The sequence below is a fragment of the Zophobas morio genome, unplaced genomic scaffold (genome assembly GCF_036711695.1).
Source record: "Zophobas morio isolate AGI-343-1 ecotype UQ-CSIRO unplaced genomic scaffold, CSIRO_AGI_Zmor_V1 ptg000011l, whole genome shotgun sequence".
Classification (NCBI taxonomy): Eukaryota; Metazoa; Arthropoda; class Insecta; order Coleoptera; family Tenebrionidae; genus Zophobas; species Zophobas morio.
The window spans coordinates 10,352,630-10,374,621 of NW_026972116.1; the positions used below are offsets into that span (position 1 = coordinate 10,352,630).

Below are 21,992 nucleotides of genomic sequence, written 5' to 3' on the forward strand. Positions count from 1 at the left end.
TGTGTACTTTTATCTCTCCTTGTATTTTCTTTTTTATAAGTGTTTTGTCACTTGTGTTGCCTTTTTTGTCCTCTCGTTTTGTAGCCCTCTTACGGACTTTTTGTCGCTTTTTTGTAGCTTTTTTTTATTTTTGTGGCCTTCTTTTGTTGGATTTTTTGACTTCCTTCTTTTAGTTGTATTTTTGACACATTTTTTGGCCTCCTTTTTTTCACTTTTTGTTCTGGCCTTTTTTCTCTTTATGGCGTTTTTTTGTCATCTGTTTTAGCTTTTTTGTGGACCAATTGTCAATTTTTATGCATATTTTAGGGATATCCTGTAGAACGTAAAACTCTAATCAAAATTTAATCGTCCCCACCAAGAGTATGATAACGTCATTTCAAATATCACTACCTCTACTTATGGTTTATGAATCCGCTTTAATTTTTTACCATACACATTCAGATTTTTAAAATTTTAAATTGACATCGTGGACGAATGTCATAATTTATAAATGACCGACGTCGTTAACAATGAATGAAACAGTTTATTTAATTGATTATTAAACCAAAAACACTTTACCCCATTTGCCCGGAAATTTGAGGATACAATTCTTTTATTATTAGTGTAACGCTGAACATATTTAAATTGATGTATCTTTCTTTTAACTTATGGGTTATCACGAACAAATAAAATACATAAAATCAATTATATAATTTCTCGGAAAAGCTGGATATGTTGTAGTGTATTTTAAGGGCGAGCGAATTCTGTCTAAATAAACTACGACCAATTTCTTGAAAGTTTTTTTTTTGGTTGCACTTTTTGTTACATTTTACTCCCTACTCGCATTTTTTGTCGTGTTTTTGTCTGATTTTTGTCGCCTTTTTTGTGATCTTTTTTATGTTTTTTTTGACTTCTCTCTTTTTAGTCGCCTTTTTGTGGCGTTGTTTGACCCCATTTTTATTGCCTTTATTTTAACTTTTTATTGTCTTATTTTCATTTTTAATGGAATTGTTTTATTTCGCTTTTATTCCCTTTCTTGTCACCTTTTTCTTTCGTTTTTCTACTAAAAAATTACACAAAGGACAAAGGACTTAAAACACACCCTTAGCCTACTTTTTACCTATCGCTCAACAGTCCGCTCAACAATTTTATTTTAACTTTTAGGAGTCATCGTAAAAAAATAATATATTTTTTTAATTTGTCATTGTTAAAATAAAAAAATAACTTTTAGTCATGACGCCATAGACTTGGAAGTATAATCTAGAACCTATTATCACATGTGTCTGTCTAACTTGTCGACAGCATAATAAAAAATTTGTGTAAAACAAAAATAGACGCGTTTTATTTTTATTTGCTTTTTGTTCGGTCACTTGCCCGATTTCTTGATATTTATGGAAAATCATTCTACTTTGTGCAAAAGTGCGTAGGTATAGTTTGATAAGATCTTTAACATTTTTAAAATATGTTTTGATTATGTTGTGCTCATATAACAAGCATGTGACATTAAAAGAAGTGGTAAACGTAATGTTACCAATTATGTTAAAATCGAAAAATATATAACACTAATAATAAAGCTATAAAAAATTCTAAACACATTAAATATTTTTCTAAGTTGTTTTAGTCATACACTATTTTTTTAAATCGCCATATACTTTGTCAAAAGTGCATTTGTTATTACAAAATGTATGATTCAGTTTGACAGTAAAAAGTTAGAACGATAGCTTGGAGCGCAATCACTATAATAACACTTTCGCTTGCATTTTGTTGCATACTATTCCACGGAACATGGGAATGGGTTTTAGTAATGCGTTATTTCTCTTAAAACCCACGATAATTATTACCGGATAAGCAAGTTCCACTCAATAATATGAGCATAAAACATGGATCAAACTTCACAACAATTTATTAGTAATAAACTGGACTTAGGATATTAACAGACTGAAAATGTTTCATTTTTACTCTTGTTACAGAATGAAAAACATTCACAAAGTTTGGCAGCGACAGCAGCGAGTACGGTCTCCGCAGGATGCTGGCATCCTTGCAGCAGGCCGGAAATTGCAGGGACAGCTCGAAGCTTTAGCACGATGAGAACTCAACAGCCCGGCTCCCTTCCCGAATATCAGATAGATCCGTACCACCTCTTAGAAGACGACCTCAAGGATGTTTACATTTACATCCGAGACGTAAGTCCAGCACGTTTCGCTATGCCAAGAATCTGTTTATTGTCGTTGCAAAATTACCATGTACGATTGCATTAATTTTTCGCTTGATGATCCAAGGGATATTACTCAATTGTGATGAAATTATTTTTTCCGAAACATTGTATATACAAGTGTATAGTTATCGATTCAAGGTGCATGCTCATCTCGGTTATGCACACATGTAAAAGCTTGTCAAATAGCTTCAATAACCATCGCATTGCATGTTGTTGATGGGTTTGTTTTCTAATCTACTGTTGAAGTCTCTTCTAATTTCAGGCTTTACGCAGGGGTACCTACCAAGATGACCTTTATGAGATAGCCACGTATTATTTCGACGGACATGGGAAAGCTATAAGGCCTATGGTGGCCATCTTGATGGCTAGGGCGATAAATTATCACATATATAAAGAAAAAAGGTGAGTGATGGCCATTATCTCCTGGGAATTTTATACATCGGATGTTGTAATTTCCTGGTTAAAATGCATCTCCTTCATGTGTGGCCCACATTTTTCGGTCTTTTTCTATTTGGTGAAGCAATACGAAAGTTACCCGCTGTTTGTTTCTAAATGTTTCGGCATTGAGAGTGGTAGAACTGGGTGATTAGTGCAGTTAAGCAACATGTGTAATAATAAGGCGGAGAAGGTGACTAGAGACGGGTCGGCGTGACTTTGTTATGGGTCAAGCGGGTACAACGTACTCCAGAGCATCCTGCATGGTACTACGTGACCTTGCACGTACTCGTTCAAGGTTGTTCCGTTCATTCACAATAATTGACGGCTGTGGTCTGCTCCCACATTCGTAACGTATATAATAATTTTTTTTTATTCATAACGAGGAGGTTTCCATGCATATTAGTCAATTTCTCGATCCTATTAAGCACGTATTGTGCCAATATTTGGTGGTATGAGAAGAACGATTTTAAATTATTAATTTTGTTCAAGGACTACATCTTCCTAATTTGTTGGAGTTTCGTCAAAAGGAAAGTTATCAAATAGATTTCATCTTTGTTCTACTTTATCAGGCTTGTGGTAAACCATATAGTTTAATATTTTTATTACAATATATGGACCATGAAAAAGTAGAAATATGTTCCCATTTGAAACCAATTTGACGATATTATATGTTCAAGACCTTCAGTTTGCATTTGACTTTATATTTTCAAATCCAGCCACCCAGTTTTGCCCTAATGGCTTAAAATTGCAGTAGTTATTTTTTTAGCGTTTTGTGCATTAAAATTGGCTCGAATTGTCATGCGATTTTTAAACTGAAATATTTGTACTTGACGATGTATAATTTTTATTATACAAATTTTTGAATCAAAGGTAATTTAAAAAAATCCCACGTGCAATGAAGATCATGCGTCAAAAACGTGAAATAAATTTTGAAGTAAAAATTAAAAATTGTTAATTAAGTAATTAAACTATGTAATCAATCTTATTTTAAATAAATTCCAGGACTTAAATGAAAATCACCTAACAACAATATTATGCTGTCTGAATATTCCAATATAAATTGAGACGCAATTTTGAAATCTTCGAAACGTATTTCTAATTTTCTTTCTGTCAGTTTAACGTTTTTGCATTTAAAAACATTTTTGCATTGCATAATTTTTATATTTATGTGGTTTTTAACATTCTGTTTTTTGTATAAATTATTAAAGTGTGTATTTTTTTAACAACGGTATATGACCAGGTGAAAATTTTATCGAGTTCAATAATCAACTTTTAATATGTGTGGTTGTTGAAGTTATATTTTTGAAGATTAGAACCAATTAATAAATTACTTTATCATCTATTTTTTTGTATGAGGTGATAACTCAAGAAAGTAAAACAATTGGTTAAAATCTTGATAATAGAATTTGACAAAAAAAACTGGAACCAATACGCTTTACCTTCAAAAATTAAATTAAATTAGACAGTTGATCATATCGTACTGGTAAATCCATTGATATTGCAAAAAATTGTTAGATTTTCAACTGATTTTAACAAATTTTGACCGCAACCTTGGTGCAATTTTCGCGTGTTGTTTTCTGAATATTTATTTATTTGAAGCGTGGCTCAAAATTTTAAGTTGGAGCGTAAACTAAAATTTGCTTGAATTTTTTCACCAGTGGATGCTTTACAAAAAAAAATCGCAATAATGTTATTTTTAGAATTTGTTTTACAATACTTTGTGGAGACATAACCCACGTACGCGCTTATTGTGGTCTAAATTAAATTGAACCCTATGCACAGCATGTTTAAAAAACTAAATAATATTACAGTTTTCAAATAGCGACATTACAATTTTTCAAATAGCACACCCTGTATTTTATATGCTCCGAGTGGGTTCGAATCTCAGTCTTCCCGAGCGTAAGCTAAGGAAGTATTGTAATTGCGTCCATTGGGCGACTGGCTACTTCTCGATGTGTCATGGCCCCTAGATGATGAAAAAATAGGTCTTCCGTTTCCATCTCTCTGTCTGTCTATTCGCCGTGACGATTTTTGTTAGACGAATAATCTCCAAACCCACCAGATCGGTTGTTGTTAAATTATATATGTGCATTATGAACATCATGTAGATGGCAAACCGCTACCCAAACTTTGTCTATTCATTCTTGCCAACAATGTGATGAGATCGTCTCAAAATTATACATAGTCAATGGGGTTTAAATTATATAAAATGACAAAAAGTTTGGTTTATGAATCCGTGTTGAGTTTTACCTGAGGCATCTAAATTTTTGGATTAATTTTGGATCTGCATAATCAAATGCTTTGAAACCTTGCAGACATTTTACGGTTATCGTGAACATGATAAATTTTTAACCAAAATATATTTGTTCATCCCTCCCAAAAAATTGATGACGTCATCTCAAAATTTTGCCGAATAAATAATATCCAAAATGTAGAAAATATGATGAACCTATACTTGTGATTTATCATTCTATAAATATTTTTTAGAATTGCTTATACAGAGTGACTCAAAGAATTGAAGAATGAGTCTATTTATTTTACTGATTAAATCAGGAACGGCTCACTTCATTTTCCCGAAAATTTGAGAATACAGTATTGTTATCTTTTGTATTATACTGCACCTACCCCAACTGATATGTATTTCCTTTCAAAAAAGTTGATGACGTCATCACAAATTTTTGTAAAGGAAAAACTCATTTGTAACTCACGCGTAGTATGCTCCTTTAAATTTACTTTAACATTGCATACATATATTTATTTTAACTTACAGGGGTTTTCATAAAAAATAAAATTGGCAAAATCCAATTTTCTAATTTTTCAAAAAAACTGGATGATTTATTGTACTTCAAGGGCGAGGGAGTTCTGTCGAAATAACATTCGACCAATTTTTTTACTTATAGGGGTTGTCATGAAATTAATAAAATTTGGAAAATTGAATTTTGTAATTTTTCGACAAAATTGGATTTGTTCGATTGTAAATATTTAAGGTGTGAGACTAAAAAACCTTGAACCATTTTTTTATATTTAAAAGAGTTGTGTTATTATTTTGAAAAAAACCTAGTCGGTAACTGGTAACTAGAACTTTATTTTAAAAGAGCAAATTTTTTTTTAAGGTAAACAAAATATTACAATTATTTACTTTCTTTTTATTTATGTAAAATAAAACAAAACAAAACAAAACATGAACTTTGTGTTATAAAATTATATCCAAAATTCAATACAAAATGCAAATATATCAATAATTGTCCTATCAGTTAATTGCATCGGAGATGTTTTAAATTTCTAGTCGTTTCAATTGCACTGCTGATGTACGTGTCGTGGCCAATTGGACCAGAAATTTAAAAAATCACACGGTGTAATTAAAATTATTAATATTATTTCAATTTTAATTTTAAATTATTTTTATAATACCGATTTTTTACCAACTTTGAATTGCTATCTGTGGTGTTACCAGATATTTTATCACAATGCAACTCTTAAATTGCAACTAGAAATTTAAGTGAAAAGTGCAATACAATAACCGCATTATGTTCAGCAAACTACCAGCAGTAATAACACCGACATCTGGAGCCTCCGTCATTTCTCCAACAATTTCTTTTGTTGCATAAAAATTGGATTTGAAAGGCGGTTTTAATGTTTGGAACCCATTACTGTGCGATTTAATTTAAAACATATTATTAAACTAATTTGCGTTACCTTTGTCATCTCAAATTAAAAATGACCGTAAAATTGATTACAAAATTTATTCGTAATCTATAAACTTGTGTCTTTTTTAACGAAGTGGCCCAAATTGTCCATTTAAATGTGTTATCTACTGAAGGACTTCCTATTTTTATATTGGTGCTTGTACTGTAATTTTTTTTAAATATGAGTGGTTTAAAAATTCTAAAAAAAATAATAAAAAAGATAACTCAATCTAAAATAACATACTTATCGAAGTATCTTTCCATGGATTTGATGCTGCCTAAGGGTGTTTTTAAGGCATTTCTCACTACATTAAAAACATTTTCGTCTCGTAGGAAGGACGAGGGAAATAAAGTGAAGTAAACTTTATATTATTAAAAGATCTCCAACTAATCTATAAAAACAACGTTATAATTTGGAATAAATAACAATAAACATCCTTATTTCTTTGTAACACTTTCAACTGTCACCATAACTTCGCGACTTATAGATACTGTTCATTAAAATTTTTCATATTTGTTTTAAAAGTCTAGTACCTGTGAAATAATCTTTAGCTGGTCCAAGAGCTTTTCTGAAAATTGATCACTAAATTTTTGTATTGAATGGCATTGTATCTATTTCAACCTAGTGTAGTGTATATCTTACTATTTCAAATTTAACATCTGATTGTTGTATAAAAGGCAACAAGTGTTCAAGAATGATCTACTTGATAGTTAAAAACTTTTAACTTTAACTGTAGAAAAAAGTTGGCAGATGGATTAAACGCTTAATTTATTTCCCTGATACTCGTTGTCCCAAAGTTGAAAGTTTCTTCTACATTTTCCTGTTGCAGTGGTCTTCTGTCGTCGCAAAGGGAGGTAGCGATGATTTCCGAAATGATCCACACAGCTTCCCTTGTCCACGATGACGTCATCGACCAATCAGACTTCCGCCGTGGTAAGCCCAGCGTCAACGTGATGTGGAATCACAAAAAGGTAAAATATCCCATTTCAAATTTCAATGCCAAGGCAATCATTATGCAACTCGTGCTTGCGGTTTAATTAGTAGTCACCGGGATGGCATTGCGGATTTATTTGACGCAAATCGTAATTTTTTTTCGCAAGATCTTATCGACTTCAGACATGGAACAATGTGAAAATAGCACAATTACAGAATTAATTTGAGCCAGATAAAAATCTAAACCTCATTAAGTTGCACACGATGCATCTGGATGATTTCGTCGTCGGACGATGCAGTCACACGTCGGCTACGATTTAATTAAAATGTTTGCTGTTGGGCAACGGCGTTGTTAGTGGGTCGAAGTTTTAAAACCGTAGTTACCTTCTGTAATTGAAATGTATAATTGATGGTAGCTAATTAGACTTGTAGTGCAAATGTTAATGGTGGGTTTGAGTGTTAGAATTGACACCGATGACAATGGGGACATATGAATGATGAGTAATCGGTTCTATTGCAGTCACGTTTTTAATTTACGCAGTTTAAGGGCTATAGTTATGTTGCATGATGTGTAATGAGTGCAATTTAATTATCGAATCGCACAGTGAATTTTAATGTTTAATTATGCTGTGCTCACAAGAAATTCACCAGATATCAAGTGTTTTCGATAAAATTCATTACACTGATTTATTGTTTGCTTATAACTTATATGATTGTTTACATTTTGTATGTTTTGTAAAAATTTAGACTTCCGTGTTTTAATTCACTGGATCCGTGGTGACCCCCATGTTGAAATTTTGAATTTTGTTAAGCTTAATATTAATTATTTATCAACAAATAAAGGGAATGTGTTTTCTCTTCTAATGCAGTAATTTATTAATTTTTATAACTAGTTGTTGCATAATATTAATTTGCTTTAAATTGTAAGATTTTTTCAATCGAGTGACTAGTGAATGAACGGTTCAAAATACTAGATCGAATGAGGTAACACCAACGGAAACAGCCATTACCTAATTTTTACGTAAAGTTATTTCCTTTTTTTCCTACCGAATCCGTTAAATACCTGTCCACCCAAATTATATGCGCATCCGATTAAAAACCCAACAGCATCAAATACCGTATGTATATTCAATTATTCATTCTCTCGCTTTCTACAGTCAGCACACAGTTTCCCAATGAAGTTGAATGCCAACACGTTTTTGCTTTTACCCACTTGCATTGGTGGATGAACATTTCGTTTAGTTAAATTATATTATAACTAGCCTAACCTCTCCTCGATAATAAAAAAGGCTGTTGGGTAACCTTTCAGCTGCTTTTTGTTTTTATTTTTTAGATGCCGTCTCATTCTTATGCAAGTAATTATTAACTCATAGACACAATTGCTGAAATTGCGAAAAGGCTAAAACCGACCTCGTCCTTGTGTTAGCACTAACTTTAGTTTAATTACTAAAGGCAAGTAGTTGGTGCTTTAAGCAAATGCTTATTAACTTTTTGTTTAGCTTTTTTTGTAATTTGTAATTGTTCCACCAAATAGTGTCGAACTACTTCTTATCCGAACTGAATCGGACAAGAACTTTCGGAAGTAACTGACCTACTACTAACTAGTTTGGTCTACTATGTTCGTGCTGCAATGCAATCTGGAGCAGACGTTTATAGAGGTGTTGCTTAAATTTTTAAATTTCACGGATCCTGACATGCATGGTACAATGTTACAAATAATTGCTTGCTTTATGGCCGCTGCAAATATTAACTTTCACCCTCATGTGGTAGTAACTTGGCTAATCTACATTCTTCTTCGTTTAATTTAATAGATAACAGCGGAACTACCACATTTTTTCACATGACAAAATTATAGGTTTTCTCTTGAGAAGTACTTTTTATTTTATTACGCTCAGTAGATGGTACTTACACAAAAGTATTATGTAAATAGTACGCAAGTGATTCGGTTGCAAACAATAAGACGGATAAACTGTTATTACTTCCTCTGGCAACTACTGATGTGAACTTAGTTAAAGTTAGTTCTCAATATTATGCGGTTGTATTTTTTGTTTTAGTTAAATTATGGAATGTGGATATGATGACATTCTTCAATAGATAGGATTTACTTTCACGGGTTTAAAACTGTTTTACGAGTGTTACAACCCTGGAATATTAAGTGTACAGTTATTATGTTGATGTGTTACTTAACACCTAACGATTATTATTTTATGTTTCTTATTGGGAGTAAACACTTTTGACCTTAGAGAGCAGAAGTAATTAATAATAATGCTGATAACCCGATGCGATGGTGCATAAGTGTGCGCTTTTTTATTTTTATGCATATAATTAGTTAAACCCAATTTTATACAACTGAATATTCAAAGCGGATTATAGGATTTTCATCAAATTTTCCGCGTTTCGTCGTAGAATATGAAAATGTAGGTTCTCTTTTCTGTCTAATTCTCGTTCGTTGATTTCCACTTATATGAAGTCATTGAAAATATTCTATGATATACGATATCGCTTATGTTTCGGCCATATATGTTTTAATTTTTTAGAAATGTTTTTGAACATATTAAAAAAAATGTTGCAGTAATTTTATTTTTTCAATTTGCTCAGAAAATCTTCCCCTAAAGTATTTCGTTGGATATGTCAGAATTTTTATTCCCACCCAGAAATTGATGACGTTATTTATCTTTATACCCAATACTTCAACACTTTATGGGAAAATTGATTGCTGTTTGGTAATATTATTTTATTTTTAATTATGTAAGAAATACTTGATCCGATTTCCCTAGAACTTGTATTGGAATCCAGTGATCCTTGGAAACGATCTAGCATTTCAATCATTAAATTACACTTGTCAATAATGACACACACAAAAACAATATTGTGGACACTTTTTAATGAAATTAAAAAAATATATAAGTGTGAAGTTACAAGAAAAATTGGTACAAGATTAAGATTGGTACGCGTGCCTCAGCATCTCTGCATTGTTGTTACGACTTTAATTTCTTCTGTTATGCTCAATATTAATTTATCCACATCTAATGATTCGGTTGTCAAAAAATTCCCATAACATTGCTATTGTGGTCCTAGCCGAATGCGCGCTAGCCCTATCTTGCTGAAAATAACCTACTTCAATAAAATAATTAATAGGCCAGTTAATCAACTCCAATGGAAACGCCATTTTTAGAATGAATACACAAGTAAAATTCTGAAAAGAACTGTTTTTAATGTAAAGATTATTTTTCCAGGAAACAGCAACAAGCGAAAGTACAAGAAAAGTAAGGTTTGGAGGGACGTATGATGTGACGGTTTTTAAAATATAGTAAGATTAATTAATAAATTTGCGTAAAATTTAGATCAGTTTATAAGGATTTTAATTTTTAACTCTTTAGGGTTTATTTCAAATAAATATTACGTTTACAAAATTATCGGCAATTAAAATTAATCTTGTTAAAAGCTGTTCTATGATGTAGCTTTAGACGTAGTGTCAAACGTATTATTTCAGAGAAGGCATATGTAAATTTCAAATATGACTCTATCGCAAGTTATGTTGCTCGACCAACATTTATTAGGACCAAAACGTAATCATCTCAAATAATGAATAATTAAAAACATTTTTGTTGCAGCGTCGGAATAAGGTACCATATTTTCATAGTACAAAAAAAAGCTGTTTCTGGCAATTCTACAAAAAGTAACTTCGCCTTGGGCATTATTACCTAACCAAACGGGTAAAAATTTCCACTGCAAACAAATTTATCAGTTAAATCTAAAAGCGGTTGGAGAAAAAAATGTTATACAAAAAATGCGTTTTTAGGCCTCACTAGATTACTGACTTCGGCAAAATTTCTTCCTCCCTGGTGTAGCAGACATAAACTATTTGTTTTTACTTCCCGAGCGTCAACTAAGGAACTTGTAATTGAGTTCATCGGGCGACTCGCTACTTTTATGTTTTCTCGACGTTTCATTGCCCCTAGAATACGAAAACGTCTGTCCGCGTGTGTCAATTTTTATTATACCGATAATCTTCTAAACTACCGGACCGATTGTTGTCAAATTTTGTACGTATATTAGGAATATCGCGTAAAATATAAAATGCTGACAAAAATTTGTTTGATCATGCACACCACCAATGCGATGACGTCATCTCCAAAATTTACGGTAGTAAATGTTATTTAAATTTTACAAAATGGCAAACTCCTGTTGTAGTTTATGAATCCGTGTTGAGTTTTTATAATAATAACAACATTTTACAATTTAACTTTAAAATTGCAAAGCCGAATATTCTGAAACCTTAAAGACGTTTTAAAGTTATCGGAAACATGGTACCTACATAAAATATGCAAAATGTGATCAGTATAATTGTGATTTATCATTCCATTCATATTTTTCAAAATTGCTTATTTAGGGTGAATAAAAATAATATGAATGAAACAGTTTATTTTATTGATCAAATCAGGAACTGCAAAACCGAATGCTTTGAAATCTTGCAAAGCTTTTAAAGTTATTAAAGTTATCGAAAGCATCGTACTTTTTTTAGAAATGCATATACAGTGACTCAAAAAAATTAATGAATCAGTCAATTTATTTTGTTGATTAAATCTTTAACAATACATGCATATGTTTATTTTAACTTCTAGAGGTTCTCATAAAAAAAATAAATTCGCAGAATTAATTTTATAATTTTTCTAAAAAGCTGGATATGTGTTATTCTTCAGGGGCGAGGGTAGTTCCGCCGAAATAACCTTCGACAAAGTTTTTGTTACATAGTGTTAAAACAAAACAACGAGTTTTTAAAAATAGTATGTATATTTTGAAAATAAATTTTAGGATTGGAGTAAAAGGACAAATAGAATGGAAATAGGGGTGTGAAAATAAATGAAATTGCAGCTATGAGCTATTCGATAATAAATTGCCGGAAGTGGTGACAGTCTTTTCAACCTCAGTGAATTATTTCTGTATTTGTTTTACTTTCCTTGTTACAGCCGGCTAGTTTCGGATACGTACCCCATCGTCAGGGATTTTTAGGGGCTAGTTTACACGGGATGATCTAAATATTTAGTTCGAAAAAAAAAAAGATCAATGCGCGATTAAATTAATAGAGTGGTTTAGTACGTCCATAAACTAGGTCTTTAATAAAAATAAGATACTAAAATGAAATGAACAAACTAACTTAAAATGTTCAATATTTTCTTTTTGTCCTTGAATGCGTCGTCACTATTCCCAACCGCACCAATTAAACAACCTATAAGTATGACATGCGCAATCATGACGAAAGATTCAAGGACGAAACCATTAGAAGAGTAGCAAATTTGAAAGGGAAAAAAATCTTGAATTTTTTGAGTTAATTATACACTCTAATCCATCCTCTGGACCTCTGAAGATGGAACACCTTGAAATTGGTCGGCTTTAGCAAAGAAAACAAATGACCCATCAATAAGTCAAAACTTGCTAGATTGCTTGATTATAATTTTATTTTTTTACGAAGTGTATACCAACACGCTTAATTCTAATTTGAATTTATAACCCAATTGTTGATGATGTAACAAATTATACATTCACTAATTTTAGTTTTTGTTTTGTTTTTGTAACATAAATTAAATTCAAGTTTCATAAAGCACAATAATCGTACGAGAGTTGTTTGAATTTGAAATCTACACACCTTGTTTTCTTTTTTCAAAAACTATATTGCCTTATTTGGTTGATAATAATTGAAAGGTCCAGCACAAAAAGTTCAAACAAAGTCTGAAGTTCAAAGTTACTAAACTAATGTTCTTATTCATTCAATTTTTATGTAAATCCAAGGAGGTTTTATCTAAAATTTCGATGTCAGTGTAAATCAACTATAGTTATAGTTTTTTTAAGAAAAACACAGCAATTTTCACAATGTTTTAAAATTTTTATCTTTTATCTTAAAAGTTTTTTTTTACTGTTTTAAATCTGTCCGTAATACTTCGTTGGCTCAACTATCACGTCCTTTACTTTAATTCACGTCATCCAGTAGCTAATAATTTAAATTTACACTCACTGATTAATAATACGAGTAGAATGTATAAATAATGTTGTACCATGACAGCTAGTTGTATTTGTTATTAACAGTCTAACGGAATTAATATGTACCTGTAATTTAATTCATTCTAAATTTTATCGGTACTGATTGTACTAACAATTTACGGACTTAAATGTGACATTTATATACCTACAAGTTGTTTTATCGAAAGGCAGCAAAATTATAACCCTGATCGCCTGCCGAGTAAGCGGTATGTTGAAATTTAAAAGATTCCGTTTAATAATACTGTGTACCCCTTGAGACATGCGATGACGCAACTACCAAAAAAATAGTGCATACAATTGCAAGGTCCGATATTTTTAAGGTTATTTCCTGTTGCATTCTTTTTTTAAATATAATAACTCATTCCCATTGAATGTGACTTCCTGCCAACTTTCATCGGTGAGTAATCATCTACACTTGTTTCAATTAAAAATAAGAAACCAAAATTATAAACGTTTTAATTGCGGACCTCACAAACAGTACTTAATTGTAATTTCACGTAACAGAAGAATGACCTAAACTTGCACTGGATTGGATCGACCTCCAAAATTAACTATTTGACCATAGAAGTAAATAGAACTCAATTCTGTCCACCGATTTTGTTCAAATACAGCATATTCTAACTTGCGATTCTTTAAATTTCTAATCTAGGTAGGCTGGTGGTTTAGAAACGTATGTGCATGCGAGGTACACACACCACACATCTGTCAATGTCAAGTTAAATGCAACCTAAAAGAGTGGACACGCTGAAAATTGGTGTTATCAACGACACGACTTTTTATTTTAAAACCAACCTAGATTCGAAGTCGTACAATATTTGATTGTCAACTAGATGCCACATTATACAAAACATTTTAGTTCACTTTATACAGCTTGATTGGAACTCCATTTAAGTCAATGCTGGTGGCGATACTTTAGCTCTTGGCTATCGATATTTAAAATTTTTAATACATTCTTTCGTCACGAAACTGATGTAAATATCATTGCTGACTGACTGGGGCTATTTTGTCGAAATAGCACCATTCTTTAACCAAGTTGCACAATTTTCAGTTGATCGATGCGTTCTTTGTACTACTAATGACAGTAATACTTATTAATTAACTTTACTGGATTCGCTAATGGTTGTCGAAGTAAATCGAGTTAATTTAATTTGCTGGATACAGTTGTTCCGGTATTTTCACCCGGCAGTTATATCATAAAACAATGTGAAATCATTTTGTAGTTTAGTTCTAATTTGTACTTTGCACGCACTTTTCCTAATTAAGTAGATACACAGTTCGAATGCCAGTTCTAAGTAAGTATTTAGCCTGGCAATTAGAAGTTCGTTGTTTTCATATTTACCAGAGTCATCAGTTATCTAACAGTCTATTAGACTAGAGGAAGTAAACAGTGCAACTGCAGAATTCACCCATTACCATTCGTTGCTACAACAAGGGCAAGGCGTTTGGTCAGGAAAGTTCCGAAGCAGGATATGATCAGATAGTACTCAGTTGTAATTAATCTGTGGTGATGTGATTGATTACGTATCACTTATATAATAATAGCTTGTATTTCTAGTGAAAGTGTACAATGCACAAAATGAGTAAATTTTCCGAAGAGATAGTTTCCCGACCAATACACATACAGAAAAATACAGAAATTTGGCAACATTTCGTTTCGAAAGATAAACACCAGCTTTTTCTTATTAACATCGTATGACCTTTACGTTTTATTTAGCACGTGTGTTTCAGACATTAAATTATTTTCCAAGCTATCGACATCGTTTGGGCGCGTAACTACTGCGAACCGTTTTGGTTTCCCAACGTGGATGTGTGTACGTTCGGATATGTGAGGGAACAATGAGGAACGCGTTTTGAAAAAGGCATGGTTCTTATAACCACGACGATGGTATTTTCATTCGATTCGAAAGTGGTTTCAGATCCGGTTTAACTGCGATCTTCTGCAGTACCAGACGACTCACTCCCGAATTCGAAGTGAAAACGGTTTTTCTTTCAACTTTCACTGCCTTGGCGAAAATTCTGTCTGCGTTCGGGAAATATTAGTTTGTGACATTACTGTTGCTAGAAATTTTTGATTATAAATATCAGATTACTGATTAAAGCTAAAACTTACTTTAATGTATCCTTGTACAGTAATGCATTCAATTTTATAATACATAAATATTTAGTACTTATGTTATAGAAAAACTAAAACAATGATCCGTGTGTACTTTAAAGATGGGAAGGTGTAAAACGAATTTCAAATAAAAAAAGATTTTATAACTAGTACGGTTGTTGCACTTTTAAAATTAATGTTTTTAAAGAACCGATTAGAGAGGTATTGAGGTAAACTGGGGAATGTATACATGATGTGGAATGTACTCGTGGGGTAAACCGGCTTAACCGACATCATAACAAATGAGAGGCCATAATAATATGCGCATGTGTACAAAAACATGATGCTTAAAACAACCACGCATAATTACGATGACTTTTGCCCATTAATTATAATTTCAGTAGGTAATTCAATAGGTATATTCAACAATTCATAACACTATGAATCACTTAAAAAGTGCTTAAAAACAACAGTGTCTCGAAAATCAGTTTTTTGTTATGTTTCACAAGAATCAGTCCAATAGTTTCGTAAATTATTTGCCTGATGAAATGTCAACACAGACGGCAAACAAACGGAAACAGGAGACCTATTTTTTTATACTCATTAAACCAGTGTTGATCGTCTCTGCGAAAATTTTGTAGATTTAACATAAATTTGCCGCCTACTTTCCGAGCATAAGCTAAGGAAGTATAGTAATCGAATCCATCGTTTCTGGTTGGGTTTTTTGTGTGATTGGTGGATGATTCGATATTTGTGATTGGGTAATAAATGACATTATTATAAATGTCAAAGAATGAAGATAGTTTTCTGTTATTTAAATTCAACTGATCTCCCTACACGTTGCTACGATGTGGAAATCCAATGACATATAAGAAAATCATGAATGAGGTTTCTACACCTTACTTCGACCAACGGAATCGGAAGACCTACTTTTTCATTATCTAAGATCTAAGAAACGTCGAAAAAACATGAAATTAGTCATTCGTTAAATGAAAGCTTGTACAATACTTTAGCCTATGTTTGGGAGGTGAAAATGATGTTTAAAAACTTTAAAAAATTTATCATAATCAGTGATTTTTGTGAATGATTTTATGCTAATTACACTTTTGACGATTTGTAAGCGCTAAATACCGGGTGATTCAACTTAAAAGAACCATTTGCCTCTTTTTAATGGGCACCCCAATCTACATTTTCCGCTTACTTCTTGATTAAAAATCGAATTATAAAAATGTCACGAATTTTGCTTAATTTTCATGACCCATAGAGTACCAAAAAATAGGTTCTCCGCTTCCGTTTGACTGTCTGTCTGACTGTTTGCCGTCTGTTCAAATTTTTATTAGACAGTATCTTCGAAACAACCGGACCGACTGTTATCAAATTTTAAATGTATGTGTAGATAGTAAAATGCTAACCAAAATTTGCCCCATCAACCAACTGGTGATATTCTCTTAAAATTTTTCGTAGTAAGTAGGACTTGTTGTTTATGAATCCGTCTTGAGATTTTTTCCGAGGCATCCAAATTTTCGCAAAAAATGGAAGTTGTACGGAGTTCGTGCAAGCTTATTCGTTAACTTATCGCGTAAAGTGTTTGTCTTCGAATTTGTAACGCGAAAATCGAGCACGTTCGAATGTGGCAAGGGTCTTTTTTTGTTTCTTACACTGTTACTGCTACATATTTTATTATCTCATTTTAAGAACAGCACACTCCAGTGTTTTCTTATCAATATTATACTGCACATGTCGGAATTGCCATCCGTGTTGAGTTAATATTGATCGTTGATCGAAACCTTTTCGAATCGGAAAACTCGCTAGTCTTGCCCTTTATCAATGCATTCATATTGTTACGAAATAAACCCATACGTCGCCCCGGTACGACGCCTATCGGTTCTAAGAATGTACGTCTCCGATGACTCATTGTCAGTAACGGCAGCTGGAGAAGAGTTTGGAAGCGGAAGTCGCGAATGGGTGCTCCAGAGAAGTCTAGAAGCGATGACGTAGACGTTTCGAGAAGAACCGCGTGCTGTTTAAATGGGAACCACCGTCGGGAGTAGTTTGTGTAGTCCAGAAAACGAGAGCTGAATTCACTTAACAAGTCGAGCTCAACGAGTGTCGAGACAACCCAATGAATGTCGCGCCGAAATTATTTTGTACATAGTCGCTCTGCAATTAGTCGTGTAAATCCGAGTTATTAAGAAATAAATTGTTGAGTTTTACCCACGCCGATTTTATTCGCTGGTTCAACGTAACAATATTTTTAGAGCAATTGTTAATCTGTTTCCTAACATGTGTGAAGCACAAGCACACTCCAGATCAAATATAAAGAAGTGTAACAGTGTGTTTTCGTAACATAATGCGTTAGAATCATAGGCAGAGGCGGAGTATGGCCAATTGTTAATAATTAATTATTATGATACATTAATGAATTCAAAAGAACAAGGCCTATACGAATGTGTAAAAACATATAGTGTCATTAAAAAAAAGTTAAATGTCGTAGACAAACACAAAAAGTTTATAGAGTGTCAAAACACACTTATAGGATGTGGTTCCGCTTCTTATACTGTTACTGCTATTATCTATATTTGTTTTAATGTATAGAATTAAAAAATAAAATAAAAATTTACAATTTTTTTTTATTTTTCAAAGAAGTAGGATTTGTTGGAGTCGCGACCTTGCCGCATTTGGTGAGGGTTAAGTTGAAGTTTATGCAGCTATGCGTGAATGAACACTAGGTACGTTAACAATTAGTATTTTCTCATTGTTTTCTTCCATAATAATTGTAATATTATTACTAGTAATGAAAAGTAATGTTTACTAAAAGTCAAAAACAGTCTTTATAGTTTACCTATTTTCAGTTCCATTTTAACTGGCATTAAAGAACAAATGACACTCTTACCAAAATGTTTGCCATTTGAATATGTACGTTGCACAGACTTCTAATGTTTAAGTTTAAGCTTAACGAAAACTTTAATTTGCTTAGATTTGTTATTTGATAAAACAGATTTTAACTTAAAATGTTTTTTTTTGTTATGAAAATTTTAATCTTTACTAAGATAGCAGTGGCCTAAAGACTGATTCGTGTGAAATGCCATAGCATAGGAAATACCGGATATAAATACTACAGTGAAAGTAAAAAGCGAGAAGTTGTTAAATGTTATATACGTAATAGACAATCTACAGAACTAATACCATCTTTTTGAAAATGCACTAGAATATTATCAGTACAAATTATAAAATGTTACTTTAAATACAAGTTGGTATGGTAAAAATGGATTTGTTTCCATAAACAATGAGACAGAAATAATAAATAAAAACCGTATCTCTGAAAATATTAGACATCGAAAAAAGTTTTAAAACGCTAGTGAAACTTTTTCAATAATTAACGATTCAAATTGAGTGTGAGTTTAAATGCAACACACTTATTAAGAATGAAAACAAACATATGCATCCTACCGGAGAGAAAGTAACGAAATCGTGAAAAGTGGAATTTTGCTTCAAATCACAATAAGCCGGTTTAAATGTCAGACTATAAATATGTACTGTTTATAACAACTGCTTTCAGCAAATCTAACTAGTAACTATCTTTTTGCAGGTAACCATGGCGGGAGACTTCATTTTAGCAGTCGCTTCAATTATGATCGCTAGGTTAAGGAACAATGACGTCACTCTAGTTCTTAGTCAAGTAAGTAGAAATTGTTATGTTCACATTCAGGAAGACACAGTCTATCGCCTCAGGTTGTCACCGACTTAGTTCAGGGAGAGTTCATGCAACTCGGATCTAAAGAAACCGAAAACGAAAGATTTGCTCATTATTTAACGAAAACATACAGGAAAACTGCTTCTTTGATAGCTAATTCTGTAAAATCTGTACGTATTTTACTGGGTATGTAATTTGAACTAACCTGACAGGCTGTTTTAAGGTTACAATGTTAGCGGGAGCTGATGAACAACTAGCCGACGTTTCGTACCAATATGGACGTAATTTAGGTTTAGCTTTCCAATTAGTTGACGATCTTCTGGATTTCGTTTCAAGTTCAGCGGCTATGGGTAAACCCACTGCCGCGGATTTGAAATTAGGTTTAGCTACAGCGCCTGTTTTGTTTGCATGTGAAAAGGTATGTACCACATTTTAAAATTAGCCCTGCTGTAATTTTAATGAGCCGTGATTTCAGTATCCTGAATTGAACCCAATGATTATGAGGCGGTTTCAAGAGCCAGGAGATGTGGAAAGAGCTTTTGATCTGGTTCACAAATCTCGAGGACTAGAACAGACTCAATATTTGGCCAAGCAGCACTGTCAAGAAGCTGTCAGACTTGCTAACCTCTTGGAGGAAAGTCCATACCAAAAAGGATTAATAGTTGCGGCAGATTATGTGCTGAACCGCATGAAATAGCACAGGACGTCGATTCTGGCGTCGAGTAGATATTCTAGTTATGAAATTGACAATAGATGACACTAGTTATGTGGTATGATTATAATGTTGTATATTTTTATATTTGTAATGGTCACGACACAGTCCTTTATTTATAAACATCGGCATTCTTGGACCAGTGTTTTGTTAAATACTTTGATATTATTCTTTTTTATTAGTTAGTTTTAGTGAATGTGTGTGTGTTTTAAGCGATTTCTTGTAAAGTAACTGTATGTACCAAATATTGAATGCTGATGAAAGTCACTATTGTTATTCAGTCATATTTAGGATAAGAGTGTTTGACAATGGTATAACGCTTACTGGTAGGATTTTTATTTATTCAGCATAACTACACCTGATTTATTTGTTTTCGTACTTTTAGAAAATTCAGAAATAGATCAGTGTGGTGTGTGCACTGTTACAATTAAACAAGATCAGTGACAAATAGTAACAACAGTAGGTGCGCTCAATAGATTTGATTATGTTAAATGTGTATATAGTTTTAAAAGTATTAAAAATATTTATAATAAAATATTTTAGAAAATAGTTAATCTTTTCTTTTGTTGTTGATGAATCTGATGTATATAAGATTGATGTTTTTTAATAGATGTAGAATTGATTAATAATTATCTGCAACTTTTTCACGAAAAGTGTATGTAAATAATTTTGTTACAAATATTATGTAAAATATATGTATATTTTGATTTATTTACATGTAAAAAGGTATTAATAAAGTGAACATCTGGTGGGTTTAATGTGGCAGTTAATTATGAGGATACGTAATTGCTTCGAAACTTACAATATATTTCATAAATTTACGTCAAACCTAGACATATTTATTGTTGAACGGGGATTATTTAAGTAAGTAATTAAGTTTTAACGCAGCTTCGAATATTCTTGATGACTTGATGACGGAGAGACAGAAGAAACTTACCAAAAAATCAAACTCGGTACAAACCACCGTCGTGTTTCGCTAAGCACTCAAAAAAGGCTGGAACTAAAGACTACGACTTCCATTTACCAGGTGGGTGTTCTGACCACTATACTATCCGGCGTCGATATTGCCTCCTTTCTATAATTATATCGTGTTGCCATAAATTCAAAATATCAATTTTTAGCCCAAATTGAAGTAGGTATGCGAAAATTTTCAAATAATTTACACTATACCTAATTCCGCTCTGAAACCGTAGGACAGCCTGCAATAGCACTTAATTTGTCAGGGTTGTAGAGGAACCTCATCTTATCATGTGTTTCCGAAGGGTAATAACCATAGGCATATTTTGTCTGACAACACTTAAAAGGAAACACTCAATAACATCATTAAGTTGTATTTCTTTCGTCGCCAATAGTTTTTTCACACTTTGCCTAGTTTTTAGCGCCTTGGAACGATATTAAAATACATTTTAGACCACAGCCCTTGTCATCTTCTGACGAGCTAATAAATTTTCCCACCACAAAAACCTTTTTTTACTTAGTAGATGAGCATGTAGAATTGGACTGTAATACCTATAGGAAAAATATAATACCTTGCTGCTCATTTTGGTTTTGTTGGTTGCCTGCGTTATTGCCCAAGCCCAAGAACCACGACAAGAACCAGTCATGGACAGTTTATCCCTTTGACTCTGCATTTCATGGAGGCTAGAGAGTTACTAAGTACATAATATACATTAGCTGCAGTGTGAAGTGTTCTCATGATGATAAGAAATTTGTTTTATAAAAGCACCTGACGAATAAGCTGAATAGTTCCTTCGTGAACATTTTTATGTCTTCAGTAGTCTGGCAGTGACGAAGTACAGCTATTTTTATTTGGATCTGTTTAAATTTCTAGTAATTTTTGTCGTATTACGTTATCTTAGACTATTATGCAGACAGTTATTACGTTATTACGTAGTGGTTATTATTTTTTTTGTTCAGTTCTTCTATAGTTCTTAACAAGTATAAGATATTGGAGATCATATTCTGGTAAAAAATGGCAATCAACTGTCGACAAGTTTTGCAACTTACAACATTCACTCGCATAAGTGCAAAAAAGAAAGAAGATTATATTATCAATGCACTTCGTTTTTTATACATACGTATAATTAGGCCTAAATATGAAGTAAAAAAATGCGATGGCAACACTTTTGCGCCCTAGGGTTTACAACCAGTTATTTTACGATCAGAGCTGTAAACAACAGGTTTACGATCACTTTCAATGGCT

The 21,992-nt window shown here is 32.5% G+C and overlaps 1 protein-coding gene across 1 annotated transcript in view; it reads left to right on the plus strand.

Moving 5' to 3' along the window:
- The window catches only part of LOC135126898 (all trans-polyprenyl-diphosphate synthase PDSS1), a 44,344-nt gene extending 23,797 nt beyond the window's left edge, over window positions 1–20,547 (plus strand). The window contains exons 2-8 of the mRNA XM_064053112.1: window positions 1,950–2,162; window positions 2,457–2,596; window positions 7,149–7,290; window positions 18,973–19,062; window positions 19,116–19,247; window positions 19,301–19,495; window positions 19,553–20,547. Coding sequence (XP_063909182.1) covers window positions 1,950–2,162; window positions 2,457–2,596; window positions 7,149–7,290; window positions 18,973–19,062; window positions 19,116–19,247; window positions 19,301–19,495; window positions 19,553–19,774 — 1,134 coding nt within the window. The 3' untranslated portion in view covers window positions 19,775–20,547. The remainder of the gene's footprint in view (window positions 1–1,949; window positions 2,163–2,456; window positions 2,597–7,148; window positions 7,291–18,972; window positions 19,063–19,115; window positions 19,248–19,300; window positions 19,496–19,552) is intronic.
- The last annotated feature ends 1,445 nt before the right edge of the window (window positions 20,548–21,992 follow it).